This window comes from Camarhynchus parvulus, chromosome 5, assembly GCF_901933205.1.
Source record: "Camarhynchus parvulus chromosome 5, STF_HiC, whole genome shotgun sequence".
Lineage (NCBI taxonomy): Eukaryota > Metazoa > Chordata > Aves > Passeriformes > Thraupidae > Camarhynchus > Camarhynchus parvulus.
This window is the reverse complement of record NC_044575.1, coordinates 58,659,524-58,676,735: the sequence shown is the minus strand read 5'-3', so window position 1 is coordinate 58,676,735 and position 17,212 is coordinate 58,659,524. Positions and strand designations below refer to the sequence as shown.

Here is a 17,212-nt window from a genome sequence, read left to right as displayed (position 1 = left end):
GCAAGAATGCAGAAAAAAGGGCTTAAATCAAATTAATGCAGTGGTCTCTTGGGCAGGAAAGAGATAAGTCAATGACTGTGGGAAGGTAAAAAAAACGAAGTTCCTCTGTCTCCATCAAGCTTTGGTTTCCTTGACAGCTACTCTGACTCTGTTCAGTGAGCACCCGCACTCTGCATTGTATTCCACAGCTCCAGGTTCTGCCAGGAGCCTTGTGGGAGAGGTGGAACAGGGAAGTTGATGTGGCATTCCAGGCTGACACGGAGCCCCACGCTGCCTTGCACCTCATCTGGAGGCAGTGGGAGGTCTGTGACACAAAGGTGCCAAGCAGCAGAGCACAGCAGTTCCCTGCAGTATTCCAACAGCTCCTCTCCTCCCCAACACAGCAGATGGAAACAGGAATTTTATATACAACAGCAAATGAGGGAGCAGTTGAGACTGAAGACACCTTAAAGTCCAACACAAACTCCAGAAAGCTGAGAAAAGGAGGAAGGTCATACCAAGCATCACCAGATCTTCCCTGTCATACAGGGACCACTTTGCAATTAAAACAGACCAACACAACCTCTTAATGAAACATTTTATTTAAACCAATACAAGCACCATGCTTAGCAAAAAAAAGATTTGGTTTAAAGTAAACATGCAATGTGAAGTAGCAGAGACTAAACAGCATATGGAAGTTGTACTGGTTACTGGTATTTTCATGGAACTGCCAAATTCCCAAATCCGGCCGTGAACCTCTCACACCTTTTAAGACAAGTCTGGACCACAGAACAAACACAAGAGTTTCACTGAGCCCTTTCTCACGTCCCACCACGGCTCCACTTCACAGTCACTACATGTATGTATAAAAACAATGTTCATGATGTTTATTTTTGGAATGCTCTGAAGTAAGGAATTGAATTCTCTTGCTTCTGCCTGTTTGAGTCAGACCCGTCATCAGTTTAACATCGTTTCTGGACCAGTTATTTTACAGTTAAAGATACAAAAATGGATTCCTGGTACAAATGCAAAGATGTTCCTTTGGAGAAGTGAAAAAGGTGTCAACACCTGCATTATTGCCTCCTTTAATAGATCAGAACAGTATTCATGATACTAGAAATACACTTAAACCATCAAATACCAGCATTTACATTTTTTTGTTAAAAATATTCAAAACACTACAAGTCTATTTCATGGGCTGACATGCAAACTCATGCTTAAATTCAGCTTACCATCAGTGAATAGGATTAAAAGAGCTGTATCCCAGCCATCTAGTCAATATTTAAAGCAAACCTGATTAATTGTGGCAGAAGTCTCCCTTGGACAGACCTTTAACTCCCGACCAAGGATTTTATGGCCAACTTACTAACTCCTGAAAAATAGGAGCTCCCAATGGAAAATGCTGACTCTCAGACCTTTAGCTACAAAGGCTCCCCTAGGCTAATTTATGCTGTCCTTTAGATGTCTCTTTAGAGGTCTGAAAATTCAAGACAAATGTGTGATTACAGATGGGCAACTCACCAGCAAAGCCCAGCAGGAACATACTGGCCTGAACACGGACTCATCTGCCTCCCACTGAGCCTAAGGGGGCAGCAGCACAGAACACACAGTTCTACAGATAAGGTGGGGAAAGATGTTATGAAAACAAGGATTATTTGTGCAGCAAAGACCTGGACATAATGATGTCTTTGTTTAATCAAGTGTTAGCACTACCTACACCTCAAGAGCCCAGGACAATTAGCAGCAGCCAGTTGTGTCAAAACACTGCATTAAGACCAAAGAGAACACAAACAAGGCTGGAACAGCAAACACCCTCTGCACACTCATCTTCCCAGAACCTGCAGCTGCCTCTACAGCTCAGCCAGGGAAGCAGGAACAGCTGCCAGGCAGGGCTGGCTGAAGAGCAATACTGGTGGGCTGAGCAGCATCAACAGCACCTTCCAGGAGAAACTGGGCTTTAACACTCGCACGAGGATCTGTTTGCTCCCTGCAAGGCTGGAGGGGCAGCACCCAAGGCAGAAAGTGCTTAAGTGAGGCACGAGAACATGTGGAGTGGAAGAACTCAGCTGAAGACTCAGCTGTAAGGAATAATGTTTTCTTGGCAGAAGGGGGAGCAATCCAGAGATGAAAGGTCAAATTTCATCATTTCATGCAGCAGCTCCTCCCTTCCCTCCTGATACAGGCCTCTTGTACAGTTATTTTTCTGCAGACCTGTGCAGGCAGCAGTTGGCTGCTGGCAGCCCACCAGTGTACAAAGTACAACAGACATGATTAATCCAGTTTTTCCCCACTGCAAATCAAGCTGAACATTCCAAGCAGCAGCTGCCCTCTCGCCCACACTGTACTTTGACATGCCTCACCTTTAGTACAATCCCAAAAAAAACCTCAAAAGAGATTCTTGCTGTTCCCAGACTGATGCTTGGAATGACACTACCCTTTAAGCCAAAGTCTTGTTTATACAATGTTTGTCACAAAAGACATGATTTTTATTGATCTGCAGTACAGAACGATCAAGCAACAGTTCATAATCAACATTTTTTCGTCCAGGGAAATGAAATTGTTTTTCCAGTTCAGTACGTTAACACAGAAATTTAATTACAAGCACTTCTTTCCCGCACCAAAAGATCGATTTAATTGGATCATTCCAACATGTATTTTGAAAAGCTCCTCTCAAGTCAGATTTATATACAAATAAATGAGCAATAACATCAAACTAGGAAGAGATTTACCAACACTGAAGACCTTTGCAAATGAATTCCTTGTGATCTTGCAGGAGTTAGTGTTTTACCACTAACACAACCTACGTTGACAAATGAAAAATAACCCCACTTTCAGCAAAGGTTTTCACAGCATGAAATACTGGCCTCCAAATTTAACACTGCATTCCTTCCCAGCGAGCAGATTGGTTGGGGCAGCTGTATTTTAAGGTATGTTATCAACAGGAAGCTGCTCTTACGCAGACACTTGTTCAGAAGCACAACAAACACTCATGAGCAAGATAGGGAGAGACTGCCCCGTGAGTGCTCCTCCTGCCAGCACGTGCTGAACGTGGCCCACATCACACAACTACTCTATTCAATATAAAACAGACCTGTAAAAAGACTGGTCATTTATAAAAGTTAAATACTATTTTCACATTAGATTTGCTGTTTCAAAGAGATGAACCGTTAAGTAGATGAAAATCAAATGATCACTTATGCAAAAGCTTCATCTGGAATGTAATTTTGACCAAAAAGCCATTAAGAAAGTTAGAGGTTGTAATTAAAGTACTCAAAAGCTACGTGTGGCCAACTTTTATAACAAAAGAGATATAAATCGTTCATTATCATGAAAAGCTTTAACCTCCTGACTCCTACAAATGGAGCAGATGATTGGAATTTCAAAGAAAATGAGGTTGGCTTTTTGTTTTAACAGATGTCAACTGCAGCACGAGGCACTAGGAACAAATATTACTTGGATTCTTTAACAAAGTTTTTACCAAATTTGTAAGAAGTGGCAGTGTAAAATTCTCAAGTCCTTTTAAAGCTAACAAATGAAAGGCACACAGTATCACCAGGCGTTCAGATAACAGGAAATGAGCAGAGGTAAACTTCTCAACAGTGTCAGAACAGAGATGCAAGAAGAAATCTGGTACAAGAGGAACCAGAGTTGTAGTTCAGCCCTTAGTTATCAGCTAGTTCCTGTGAGACTGTATTAGCATGAGAACTGGACAGTCAAAGCTTTGCCCTGAAATTTAGGAAGATTGACTCAGGCAACTGAGGAATTACTGGAATGACAAAAATTAGTTCCAAGAATTTGAGACAGTTCACAGGGACTCAATGGAAAGATAAATGGATGGATTTGCAGTACAAGGATTTTGACTTTTTAATACCAAACAAATGTTTCCAGGGAGCTTCCAACAAATGCTTCAAAATTGAGAAGACATTAAGTCAAAAATTACTCTGGTAAGTGACAGTACATAAATTTTGCATATAAATGGCTAATGTGTGTCATAAGGATGCATTTGTAGCTCAGAAAAAGTTAGCGTCAGCTTCCAAATGATGTTTGTACACGGTTATAAATCCAGAACTGAACTATTTTAGTTACAGAAATATTAGTCACAGGAGTGCAAAAGGAGTCCCTGCAGAGGAGTATTCCCTTTTAGCAGGTACAAATAAGGAAACACCTGCAAAGATTTGTTACTTCAAGGAGACAGACCTGCTATTCTTTGCACAAACTCTGCACAAGAGAGATACTGCAGGAGACAGCTGTGAATACAGTGCATTGCTTGGATGTAAGTATTCATGTCTGGTTCCAGTATCACCAGGATGGTACATAAATACTTAGAGGTTTTCCTTAGTGGAAAAAGCCCAGTTTCTCACGCAGCCATTCTTCAGTTAGGTCTTCTGTATTTCTGATTTCAAATACCTAAACAAAATGGCATTGCATCAATTCCTGAGGGATGGGACTGGAAAGGCACAAGCACACAATGCATCAGCACCTTTCCACACACATTGTCTGAGCTGCAATAAACCACTCACCAACCTACAATTTTCAGGTGCTTTCTTAAAAGCATCAGATCAGAGGAAAATACACAAGACTGAGTGGCAAAAAACATCACTAACATGAACAAGAATCTTGTAATTGCTATTTCTAGGCTTTACTCTTATCCCTTAAGAATATGAGAAAAGCACATGTACTACATTTTAAAATAACCCTGAAGTGGCCCCATCTCACATGCACTATCTCAGCAAGATGGTATTTTGAAGAATACAAATAATTTAATATCTGGGTTGATTTAAGCCCAAAGTTCAGCAATTTTACTCAGTCCAACACACAGTTATTTTTTCTTTCAACTGAAATAAATTCATAGTAGCCAGTAGGGTATTGTTTTACCTGTAAAATATCTCAAAATAGAAAACTTGGGAAAAAAACCCAACAAAATCCTAAAAGAACAGAATGGTTTGAGTTGGAAGGGACCTTAAAGATCATCTAGTTCCAATTCCCTGCCATGACAGGGACACCTTCCACTATCCCAGGTTGCTCCAAGCCCCATCCAACCTGGCCTTGGGCACTTCCAGGGATGGGGCAGCCACAGCATCTCTGGGCAAAACCTCCAAAACAATCTAAAAACTACTAACCCAAAGCTTTGTGAAATCTTTAATGAAGCCTTGAAGCAGAAAACAAGGTCCAAAACACCAATATACTCTTTACATTCCATGTGGGCAAATAACTGGTTAGGGTTTGGGTTTTGTTTTTAATAGCCTGAAGAGAAACAATGTTAATTATGATTGATTACTGGAGTCCATGAGATGCCCAAAGACAAAAGTCAGGTAATTTTACAAATTCACAGGCCTTCAAATGGAGAAACCCCAAAAATCAGTGTTACAAGAAGAGAACAGCTTAACAGGAACCAAGCTAATATGCAAGTCACAGGAGACTGAGAGAACTCAGCTGAGTCATGAGCAAAAATCACACCAGGAGGAAGTCACAGCAGGAGTTAAAATGAAACACAGCTCAGCAAGTGGCAAGGATAAAGTACATTTGAAGAGCAAGCAGGCAATCCCAACTGGAGACAGCCTGTGTTCTCTGCCTTCAGGAAAGATGAATGAACCCAGTCCTGGACTTGCATTCAAAAGCCATTCAGGCTGAATTTCTCCCATGTCAGAAGTGATAGGAACTCCAACTGAGCTACTTCTCAGGCTTTCACCTTCTTCTCACCAGTCCCTTCTTCTTGCTTACTGAAAACTGTCTTCCTCCTTCCTATCACAGTTATCAGGCCTCCAAGATGAAGTCTCAACAGATCTAAAAAAAGATTTCTTGGGGCTATGCTGATTGTTTCCACCATCTTCTGCTGCCTTCCTAATGACTCCTGTCAACCTGAGGTCTAATTTAGAACAGAGGTGTCTTCTCTTACAAGGTACAGCTGGAAGAGGCAAAAGAGGGACAGAGCTTGGAGCAACCTGGTCTGGTGGGAGGTGTTTGAACAAATGAACATTAAGGTCCCTTCCAACTCAAGCCATTCTGTGATTCATAGTTCTCTTACTGGCCCAACAGACATTCTTACTGGGATGTTAAAGGACTCAGCAGGATAAGGAATGAAGAGAACAGTGCTGTGGGAAGAGCTGAAGTCATTTGACATGGTATGAAAAACCTGAAGCAGCTACTGACTCTATTAAGCTTTACAGCTTGGGGCAAAAAGGAGTCTAGGTGTCAATTAGGCAAAGATTTCAAAGATCTCCAAAAGGGAAAACAGGTGACATTCCTTTTCTAAAATATACACACAGCCAGACCTAGTGAATGCAGTGATTTCTTCTGGTGTCAGTACTGGGAGAACCCAACACAGGAAGAAATTGTTCACCCCTTGGCACATGTTACTTACTCTGCAGGCTGTTCTGCAAGCATGCAGCCCCAGGAACCAGCTAAACTGATCTACACCACACTGAGGCTTCAGTCTATTCTTCCCATCAGTAAATTCCTCCCCCACAGCAAAGATGTCCATCCTACTGAGGGATATTTTTGTTTCAGAGAACACTGTTCCTCCTGGTGTTTTAGGGTACAGAAATCTCCACACATACTCCTCCTTCAGCTTTCCTACAGCAAACTCTGTTCACTGTAATCACAAACTCTCATAAAATCTTTCTTGCCATTGGTTCAAGCAAGACACAAAACAACAACCTGCAGTGAAGGGGGAGTTATTTCAAAAGCCAGTTATACCTTAGTGAGTTCAGCTGTCTGTACAAGCTTATTCTTGCTTCCAGCATACATCATCTGCTGCTCAGGCTTACATCCTGAAGTTATGGGAAGAAAAAAAAAGAGATTTTGTTTAATTATTTTGACTGCAACAATTCAAAAATAAGTTTGGGGTTTTTTTAAGAATTCTAATCTGAAAGCTAAAGATATTCACAGGAAGATTCTCAGGTAGCTACAGAAGAATATACTCAGTAGTTGCTAAACTCTTTTATATACCTAGTTACTCTAGCTTTGAGAAATGAAGGGTAAAACAATGCAATCAGTTTATCTTCTTCCAGGGGATAACAAGGATAATCCAGTAATACCAGCAAGATACACTACTACAACTCAGAACACAGATGGAAGCCCAGGAGCAATTCAGCTCTGTAAGCCCAAACCAAGACCCAGGTTATCTGGCTCCTATTAAAATGACACAGTGACCTGTGCAGGGAAGTTGATGTTGAGGGTTGCTGTGACACAAGCAGAGGATGCTCTAAACTGCTCTCTACAAACCTGGGATGATCCAGGATTAGTCTGTTTCTCCTGGAACAGTCTGTTTCAGCACTTTCACATGCTCAGATCTGAGTTAGGGAGCCCTCTCTTCCTCCTTTTCCCCCACAGCTGTGACAGCCCTTTAGACTGTCCCCTCACAGCATCCTCTACTGCTGCCCATTACACCCAGACCTCCCGAAAACTCCTCTCAAATCTCATCCTAACCCTCCTAAAGTCCTGTTCCTTTCATGGGTAGAATGAAAGGAATAGGATTCCAAGATCCTCAGAAAGAAATGGATTCCCATGTCCTTCTGAGATTAATTGCCTCCCTCCCAGTCACTTATGTGTGAATAGCAAGAGACAGCAGAGCAGAATCACTCAGGAACACAGGCAGTGTCCTCCAGCCCTCTCTGTGCTCACTTCCTGAGCCTTACAGGGTCATGCTTTGAGGATTCCCCAAGTTCTGAGGAGTAAACAGGTTAAATGAGGTTAAACCTCCAGGAGTGGATGCAGAGTGCTCCAAGCCCTGCCCTTCAGAGGGTTGCTGAGCACACTGAGAACAGGCACATTTAGGCAGACACACCTTTTGGCCAGCTAAGCAGGAAACCAACACTCCAGTTCAGCCCTCAGAAGTGGGAAAGAGAGAATCTCTTCTCTCAGACATCTGAAGTGCCCTAAATGTGAACCTCGAAGGCAGGAAAACCTCTTTGAGAGCACTAAGAACTCAGTTTTATCTTCCCTAGAAGAGAATATTCCCAAATTTACAACACACAGTAGCTACAGAGTTCACTCACCAACTGGACTGGAGAAGATAAAGCACAATGGATAGGAAACTCTTCCATCTTCATGCTGGTACTTGTAACTATACACAATAAATGTTTTTTCTGAGGTTAAAGAAACTAAGAAATCAATTATTTTAGTGGGATATAATCCTCAGTTATCAGAGCTTGATGCAGGCAGAAGTCAGTGTTGCATTTTAGATGATGTTTTAATTTGGCAATAATAACCTCACTGTTCTGTTTTCACTTCCACATCTGACTTTCAGAACTGGCCCTGCCTCAATGTGAGCGCTGTCTCTGTAGTAATGTTTCACATCAGAGCTAAAAATCACCCTCTCATCACAAATATTCCTCTTCCAACTTTGTAAAAGGACTTCCCACACCCACCAGCGTGGTTTTGGCTTTTAATGAAAGCCAAATTCTTTCTTTGCTGACCAAGAACTTCGTTGTTTCAGGTGTTCTGCTCAATTTGAACTGCAGTTTTAGCCAGGACTTTTGTTTTACAGCCTCCCACTGCATTGTAGGCATGAAAGGCAAGATTCAGAACAGCACAGGGAACGGTGCCAGCCAGCTCTTGAGGCTAATAGGGCAGGTATTTTCTTCACATGTAACTTAAGTACCCCTTTTATTTCACTGGTTAGAGTAATTTACTTCACCCTCTTTTGTTCTTTTTTTCAAAACAGGGATTCCTCCCTGGATCACATGCCCACAGCAATTCCAGAATCAGTAACTGCAGCAAAACAACAACAGCCACATCCTGAGAAAGTACCAAAACAAATCCAGAGTTACACAGGCAGAGCCCTATATTTAGAAGTAGCCACTGACTGGTACATTTTACTCACTTCTTTACATTACCAGCAGCATGGCTTTGCTTTACTTCCCCAAACATTATATAGTGTAAAAGGAAATAAAATGTCAGGAAAGGCTTAAATGAGTCATTGTTTCAGCAAGTGGTACAACAGTTCAGTGCAGCCTGAGAACTGATCCCTGGGTTATTTCACAAATAAAGGATCAGCAAGATCACACTACAGCAATTATTGGCCTAAAAAGGTGAAGTCCAACACTTTGAACAGCTTCCAGGAGTGAGTAAGTCCAAATGGCAGCAGCATGGAAAGGATATCGAGGTTGTCTCTCGGGCAGCTCATCCTTGAGCTCATCAGGAGAAATACCCTGGTGACATTAAACACAAGCAATATTTGAGCAAGTACCTCACACTGGAAGGTTAAAGCAGGGTAATGGACACTGAAACATCTGTAGGGCAGATGTTGATCTACAGGTGAACTGATAAGGACCTCCCAAATTACTACAGCAGTTTAGGAAGATTTGTGTGCCAATAGACTCCTATGACTAAACACAGAATTAATGTTAGCATGAATAATCACCCCTATTTTAGGCATAATAAGCTGAGCAAACATTTCTGGCTTTAGTTGGCAGTTACCATGCTTTGCCAACCGTAGTGCTAAACTCAAATAAGTAAGCACACACTATAAAGTAAGTTGAAATCAGCTACATAAATCAAAAGTTTGAAAAATTCAGTCCTTCCTTCTTCAGCAAACAAAAAAGATTCCCCATTACATTTGAGTGTTACATTAACATCTACATTCTAGGGACCAAGAGCTCTGGTTAATGCTCAAATCCCTGGGAAGGATTTAATTTTGCCCTATGGACCGTTAAGAAACACCACACACTGGGCTGACCTTATTATGCCACCCATCAAATTTAGAGTCTGCAGGGGATTAGCAATCCTGCTTCTAATTGATGGCAGACCAGCTCAGAGACAAATGTGCAGATCTATGTGGAAACACAGCAGAAATCTCTTCAAAAAGCCAGCAGGTGCCAAAGATGCTTTTTACATTGTTAAAACAGCTTTAAAATAACTTTATTTTTTTGGTGCAATTAATTAGTCAACTCAATTGCTTCTGCATAGTTTCACTATTAATGGTGCTGTGCTTTACATGCAGAGTGACCATGCATTTAAATAAGCTCATGACCCAAATTAGATTAAGAGTTTGATAACAATTTGAAACTAAGGCAGTACCTTAGAGACAACAATACATTGCAGGCTGAAGATACTCTTATTTACAATTCATTTAACAAACCTCATGCTCCTCATCCAGCACCACCAACTGCTTATCCTTGTCGATTTTCACTATAAATCAAAATAAAACACAGATCAATGTTTTTTTCAATCGATTTACACAATGGATGCACGAAGCTTTTTAGCACTCAACAATTACAGTCCTTGTGATTCTGTTTTTCTTCTTCAGTGTATCCCATGACTTCCCAAAATCATTTTACAAACAGTGGTAGACTCTGAGCCATAATTAAATATAAATACTCTGCTAAGAGCAGATGGAGACTTGAATCCTAAGAACAGCACTGTTTTATTGTTAAAATTACAGGCAGAATTGGAAGCTCTGCAGCTCAGAGAACAAACACTCCCCTGGCTCATGTTTACCTGATACAGCAGCAATCTTACACAGGGAAGAAAAGAGGAGAGAGGATTTTCTGACAATTTTTGTCAGGCATGTTTGGAACTTACTTATAATGGCAGCATTGTTGGTCTCTTTGCGAAATCGGAATTTTCTCAGTTTCTCCACCAGGTCTTCGGCAACATCACACACCACCAGAGATTCACTCTGCAAAAAGGAAATGGCACAGGGGAGGGAGAGATAAATCCTTCCACAAAGTGAAAGAGACAAAAAAATCCCTGTGTCACCCACATCTGTGCATAAATACTGAAGAGGGCCTGCACGCAGCTTGTCCAAATCTTCAGAGCATCACAGAAACCAGAAAAAACGTGGGTGAAAGGAAATTGTTTTTTTTTAAACCACATTAACAGAACATTTATCTATCTGTTTTAATTTCCCTCTTCAAAGCCATACAGTGAACGAGGAGTATTTATTAACTACTCCTGAAGTGGGGTTATTCTCAGAGCTCTTAGAAGTCAACTTTACACTTCAGAAGTAGATTTTACACTTCTACACTTACAAAGTAAATTTCACACTTCATTTACCAAGCCCTGAATGAAATAAGGGAGTCCCTTAGAATGACAGCAAATGGGATCAAGTAATTTAAGCATTTAACATAGTAAGAGCTACTATTGATATTTAAGAACAACACTGTCCTTGTTTATTTTTACTCACAAAAATATTGAGATTCACACACACAGAAAGAGTTTCAGACCTTTTAACCCAAAAACATGCAGCCATTTCCCCCTGTGCACACCAAGCTCTCAGAGATGCTCAAGTAACATATTAGTCATCCCACTGAAGATGAGGAAGGAAATTATTGTTTCACAAGCAGCCAAGCAGGTTATCTTCCCTTACACAAGCAATTTCTGAACTGCACCAAGCCAACCACTGCCATTTCCTGAGCAACATTTTATACACACAACCTCCATCACCAAGGGGTTCAAGCCAGCTTGATAAAGAAGTTACTTAAAATCTGCAGCTTAAACTGTATTTGTGAACTGCCAAGGCATCAAGAACTTTGTACCAAAGTAACTGTATTTCAAGGTTTCCTTAAAAAAATCCTCAGATAAAAAATGGTGCAAGATTACCAATCAAAAGCTCTAATAAAGAGCTCTTGCATTGAGCCAAATCACAGAACGTTACTATTTAAGCCCCCAGTTCTGTCTCCTCACGTTCAACATAGTGAGATTTCCCCCAAAAAAGCAGATGGGTGGCTCTGCTTCCCCACTTCCAATACCCCATGCTTGTTGTTGCTCCTAAAAAGATTTCCACCTTGATCAAATTCTTGCACAAAGTTTCATCCCTGTGCTTCCTCTGGACAGCTGGAGAGGAAATCAGGCTCTGCTGTGACAGCAGAGCTCGGGCACCGCCTGTACAGTGTCCCTGATTTTGCTTGTTTCCCCTAAACGTCAAAGATCACCCTTGGCTCCCTCTGATCAGTCCCTCTGACCCAAACAGGTTGAACTCGATGATCTCAGAGGTCTTCTCCAACCTAACTCATTCTCTGAAACATCCCTACTATCTACTGTCACTCATTCAGGGAAAAAACCCTAAAAAGTACTTTAAAACACAACAGAATTCAGGGCTGCATTCCATAGCTGAACTTGTATTTCGTATAAAATGTCACTTACACCCACTCTCACTCACCCAGGGGTCTCAATTTAAAAACCCAACAGGACTCACGGCTGCATTTCAAAGCTGAGGTTGTATTTCATATAAAATGCTCTTTTGTGAAGGAAGCTTTTCTCCCAATCCTCTGGGCTCACCAGCTTCTCCCAGCAGACAAGCCATGCTCCTGCTCACACCTGTGCAGCCACAGGAACACAAATCCCTGAGGGGATCTGAAGGAAAACACTTGGTAACATCAGATTCAGACTGTTTACCGGGGCTAAGCCGGCTCACCAACGCTTGGCTTAACAAAAAGTGAGGAAAGGCAAGGCAGGATTGGTGCACAGACACGGGCACACCTGCCAGCGCCGCCGAGGGGCTGCTGCTGCCGCTGCTCCCTGGGCCCTCCTGAGCAGATCCCCCTCGGGACACCCCCTCCCTTCACCCTCACACTGACAAGTAAACATAAATCTCCCGAAGTGCCTCAAGCACGGCTCTCACCAGAGAGGCACACAGCAAAACAGCCCAAGATTTGATCAAATTTGCTCTGCAACTGCTCCTTCCACAGGAGGGTTCAGCTACCCAAACCTTGACTAAAAGCAACATGCATGACTCTTCCTTTCACCACAACTATTACTTTACCCATTAACCAATATTAATGCAAAGTACCCCACAGCATTCATCCACCAGTCCTTGTTTCTCTAGGTCTGTTCCAAACAGCAATCACAGCTCAAGTTCAAATTCACCACTCGGGTGAATGACTTCAATGAGCAACAATCAGACGTTCTTCAGTGAATTAGCTCGAAACATTACAAGACAGCTAACAACCAGGCGCGATCAAACCATCAGTCGTTTCACAGACACATAATCAGTTCCTCAGAGGTCAGATAACGCGTTTTCCTGTTGAGTATTCTATCATTTCCCTATCGAATCTTTCTGAATCACCTAACTGTGCAGCACCATTTCAGCGGGGTGAGCCCCCTCCCGGACGAACCCCCCCTCCCCTCACGATCTCGCCGTGTCCCCCCTGAGGGAGCGGCGCGCGCTCCCCCCTCACCATCTTGGCGCGCGCACCAACAGCAGCCGCTCGCGCGCCGCCGCCGCCGCCTCCTCACTGGGTTGCACCCCCTCCCTCACCGCGCCTGCGCGGCGCAAGCCCCGCCCCCTCCCTGGCCCTCCGACCAACCATCAGCGCTCCCGCGGAGTGGGCGGGGCGGTGTCACGCGCCTACGGGCAGCGGGGAGGTTCAAGGCCGCCCAGGGCGGGAAAACGCAGGATCACGTGATCCCACCGCGCCACGCCCCATAGTTGCCTTGCAGCCCGGGCCCCGCCCCTCGCTGTTGCCATGGCAACTCGCGGGCTCGCCCTCAGGCGCCATTTCGCTCTAAGGGGATCTGGGGGAACTGGGACGGGATGGGGTGGGTTCGGCTTTACAGCTCTGAATGTACCTTAAAAAGGGCAAGGACTGAAGGTTTAAACCCTGGAATTGAAGCGTGACATGCATCAGAAGTTCTGCTGCTTGTGTGTACAAGTGGAGTGTAATTCTGGAAGTCATGTGAGGTCTCCAGCACACAAGGCACAAATAGGAGCAGCCAGAGCTGGGCACACGCTGCTTGTTCATAATGGGGCCTTGGTGTGAAGCTCTCCTGATGCTGGAGTGAATATTTGGCCTTTTCTCTGCCACTAACAATTTTAGATGCTGTTAGAGCAGAGAAAAATGCACTTTAAGGGATTGCATAACAGATTTAAGAATATAATTGCTTTCCTCAGCATGAAAGGACAGATGCAGCCTTTACATCTCAGACACAACTTCTAGTGGATTATACTAATGATTTAAACAGCAAATTTATAAGATAAAACTGCAGATTTTCACCAAGGGCTTAGCAAACACCGCAGAAATGCGAGATTGCTGCGCAGCTATTGAAGCCTCACACAAAATCACAGAATATCCTGAGGTGGAAGGGACCCACAGTGATCATTGAGCCCAACTCCTGGCCGTGCACAGGAAAACCCCAAAAATCCCACACTGTGCCTGAGAACATTGACCAAACGCTCATTGAGATCTGTCAGTCTTGGGGCCATGACCGTTCCCTCAGGAGCCTGTTCAGTGCCTGACCATCTTCTGGGGGAAGAACCTTTTTCTGATATCCCACCTAATCACAGAATCACAGTCTGGTTTGGGTTGGAATGCACCCCAGAGATTATCCACTTCTTACCCCACTGCTCTGGGCTGGAACACCTTCCACTAGGCCAAGATGCTCCAAATTCCCGCCTAATGTGGCCTTGAACACTTGTAGGGGATGGGGCAGCCTCAGCTTTTCAGGGCAGCCTCAGCTTTTCAGGGCAGCCTGTGCAGGGCCTCACAGGCCTCACAGGCAGCAATTCCTTGCCAACAGCCCATCTAACCCCCATTCCAGCTCAAGGAGGAAGCAAAGCACAGCCATGTGCAGCCACGGACACGGCTTTGGGTCACCTCACAGCCACTGCCACTGCAGCTGTGACCAGCAGCTGCCAGGGACGATGCTGAGGCACACTGAGCTCTCCAGGATGGCAAAGCTGAATCCTGCCCTGAGTGCCACCACTGTGGCTCCAAGAGCTCTCTGTGTAAGCACACAACAGCATCAGCCCTCCTGGTGCTCTACAGACCTGAAAGGACACCTGGAGCCTGAGCACTCTGCCAAGAGCCCAGAGTGACAAGGGCCAGTTTCCTCCAGAGGCATAAAGGCTCTTCCCAGGGAGCAGGGCTGGGGGCTAGCAGGGCAAGGGGACAGGGGACTGGAATCACAGCCCAGCTGCCCTGGGACAGGCCTGACAGACAGACAGGCAGACAGGACGCAGGGCAGGCACAAGTCCCTGTCCTCTCTGTGCCCACCAGAACACAGGGACTTAAGGCACAGGTGTGGTATTTGCTTGGTTCCCAGGACAAAGGAGGAATTGAGAATCTGACTCCATGTTCTTAGAAAGCTAATTTATTAATTTATGATATATATTAAAGAATACTATGCTAAACTATAGTAAAGAGTAGAGAAAGGATACTTACAGAAGGCTTAGCAAGATACCAATGAAAAACCTGTGACTCTCTCCAGAGTCCTGACTCAGCTGGACCACAATTGGTCATTAAGTAAAAACAATTCATATGTTGGATAAACAATCTCCAACCACATTCCAAGCAGCAAAACACAAGAGAAGCAAATTGGATAATTATTGTTTTCATTTTTTCCTCTGAGGCTTCTCAGCTTCCCAGGAGAAGAAATCCTGGTGAAGGGCTTTTTCAGAACATATGACATTGACACACAGGGGGAGTCGTGGAAGAGCAGGCTCCTCTCCTCTGGGTTTCACAGAGTTCTTGGAAGGGTTAGGACACAGAAAAGGCATTGTGGGATTGGACAATGCAGAGGATGTAGGGACAACAATCCTTCTCTTGCTTTCTAAAGCCTTATCCAGTCCCCACAGCTGGTGGAGGGTGGGTGGTATGGGTGTCACGGTGGCTCAGGAGGCATTTCCTGCTGGATATCTTGGAGCACCTGTGCCACGGCCTGGAGAAGACAGACCTTGAGCACTTTGTTCTAGGCAACAAGAGGCTTCCTGTGGAGATCGGCTTGAGGCAGCCCCTCCTGGGCTGTCGTCGGTTGGTCACAAGATTTTCGGGGTGAAGGAAGAGACGAGATGGGCCCCATGATCAGAAGGCTTGATTTATTATGTTATGATATATACATCTATTATACTATACTAAAAAGAAAAAGAAAAGGAGAGTTTCCAGAAGCTGCTAACTACCTAAGAATAGAAAGTAAAGAATGAATAACAAAACCAGCTCTCCCAGACTGTGTCCGAGAGATCTCAGCTCTGGATTGGTCACCAACCCCAAACATCCAAACTGGGCCAATCCAGGCAGACCTGCCACATTCCACAGCAGCAGATAACCTATTGTTTATGTCTGGTTGCTGAACTTCTCAGCTTCAGCAGGAAAATCCTAAGAGAGGATTTTTCATAAAAGAAATGTCTGTGACACTGGGCTGTTGCTGAACTGCTGCTCCTGCCTTTGGGGCTGTGGTTCAGGCGCAGGAGAGCAGCCATGAGGCAGAGAGCAGCAGCCTGCAGAGCTTTAAAAGAGGCTTTGGGGTGCAGGTTAGAAATCGAGCACCGACGGCTTCGCTTAAAGAGGAGCTTCAAGAAGATGAAGGAAATGTGGAGGACAGGAAAAGTAATGCAGAAGAAAATGGCCAGAGAAGTTTAAATCATCAAATATAACATTTCAGTTTCTGACACATGCCAAGCTCAACGTGTCCTGAGACAACACTGTGGCAGAGACTGAGTTCTTCAGGCACGTGGCAGGGCAGGCCCAGCAGCACAGCTGGCACTGCCAATGCAGGAGCTCCTCACCTGCATCTGGTGGGCGAAGGCTTTTCCACCTCGACTTTAAAGATGGTTGTGATGTGCCTCCTGAGCACCCCTGCCACGGTGGCTCAGGAGGGATTTCCTGCTGGATATCTTGGAGCACCTGCACCGCTGCCTGGAGAAGACAGACCTTGAGCACTTTGTTGTAGGCAACGACAGGCTTCCTGTGGAGATCGGCCTGGGGACAGACTTTGGAGTGGTTGAACCTCCAAGGCTTTTCCAGCACCTGGTGCCTGATCCAGGTGCCCACGCTGAGGCCATCCATGATTACACTGGGCTGTGACATGGGTTCAAACAACTCCTGTTCTGCAGCCCTTGAAAGAGATGCTGAGGCACAGGGCTGTCTGATGGCAGCTGAGCTGCCTCATGATAGTGTGAATATGAAATGCATAGAAATTACCTGTATCTATCTTTAACCAGCTGCATTATACATATAAATTTTTTAATGTATATATAAAATAAGTATATATATAAATATTTGTGTAATATATATAGTTTTGCAATATTAAGCAAAAATCATACATAAAGATTGGATGAGGTTGTGTGGCAGCAGCATGTGGAGGACCTGGAGCAGGGCACCCATGAGCCAATTGACTCTGGCTGGGGAGCTCAGCTCGCAGCTGCCTTGGGGCAGCCCCTTCTGGGCTGTTGCTGAACTGCTGCTCCTGCCTTTGGGGCTGTGGTTCAGGCGCAGGAGAGCAGCCATGAGGCAGAGAGCAGCAGCACCGGAGCTTGAAAAGAGGTTTTGTGGTGCAGGATGGAAATCGAGTGGAG

General features: G+C 44.3%; 1 protein-coding gene across 1 annotated transcript; it reads right to left on the bottom strand.

Moving 5' to 3' along the window:
- Positions 1-563: 563 nt before the first annotated feature.
- Positions 564-13,178, bottom strand: GMFB (glia maturation factor beta). Its single transcript, XM_030949882.1, has 7 exons — positions 13,101-13,178; positions 10,504-10,600; positions 10,061-10,110; positions 9,082-9,131; positions 7,977-8,059; positions 6,676-6,749; positions 564-4,386 (listed from the first exon to the last, which is right to left on the bottom strand). Exons 1-7 carry the CDS (start codon positions 13,101-13,103, stop codon positions 4,315-4,317), a joined length of 429 nt encoding a protein of 142 aa, XP_030805742.1. The 5' UTR covers positions 13,104-13,178; the 3' UTR covers positions 564-4,314.
- Between the last annotated feature and the right edge of the window lie 4,034 nt (positions 13,179-17,212).

What these genes read in the sequence shown, in the direction of transcription:
- GMFB (XM_030949882.1), bottom strand. An exon ending in CAACAATGCTGCCATTATAA is followed by an intron (nt 10,111 to 10,503) that starts GTAAGTTCCAAA and finishes TTTGATTTATAG; the next exon opens with TGAAAATCGACAAGGATAAG. An exon ending in AGACAGCTGAACTCACTAAG is followed by an intron (nt 4,387 to 6,675) that starts GTATAACTGGCT and finishes CATTTTGTTTAG; the next exon opens with GTATTTGAAATCAGAAATAC.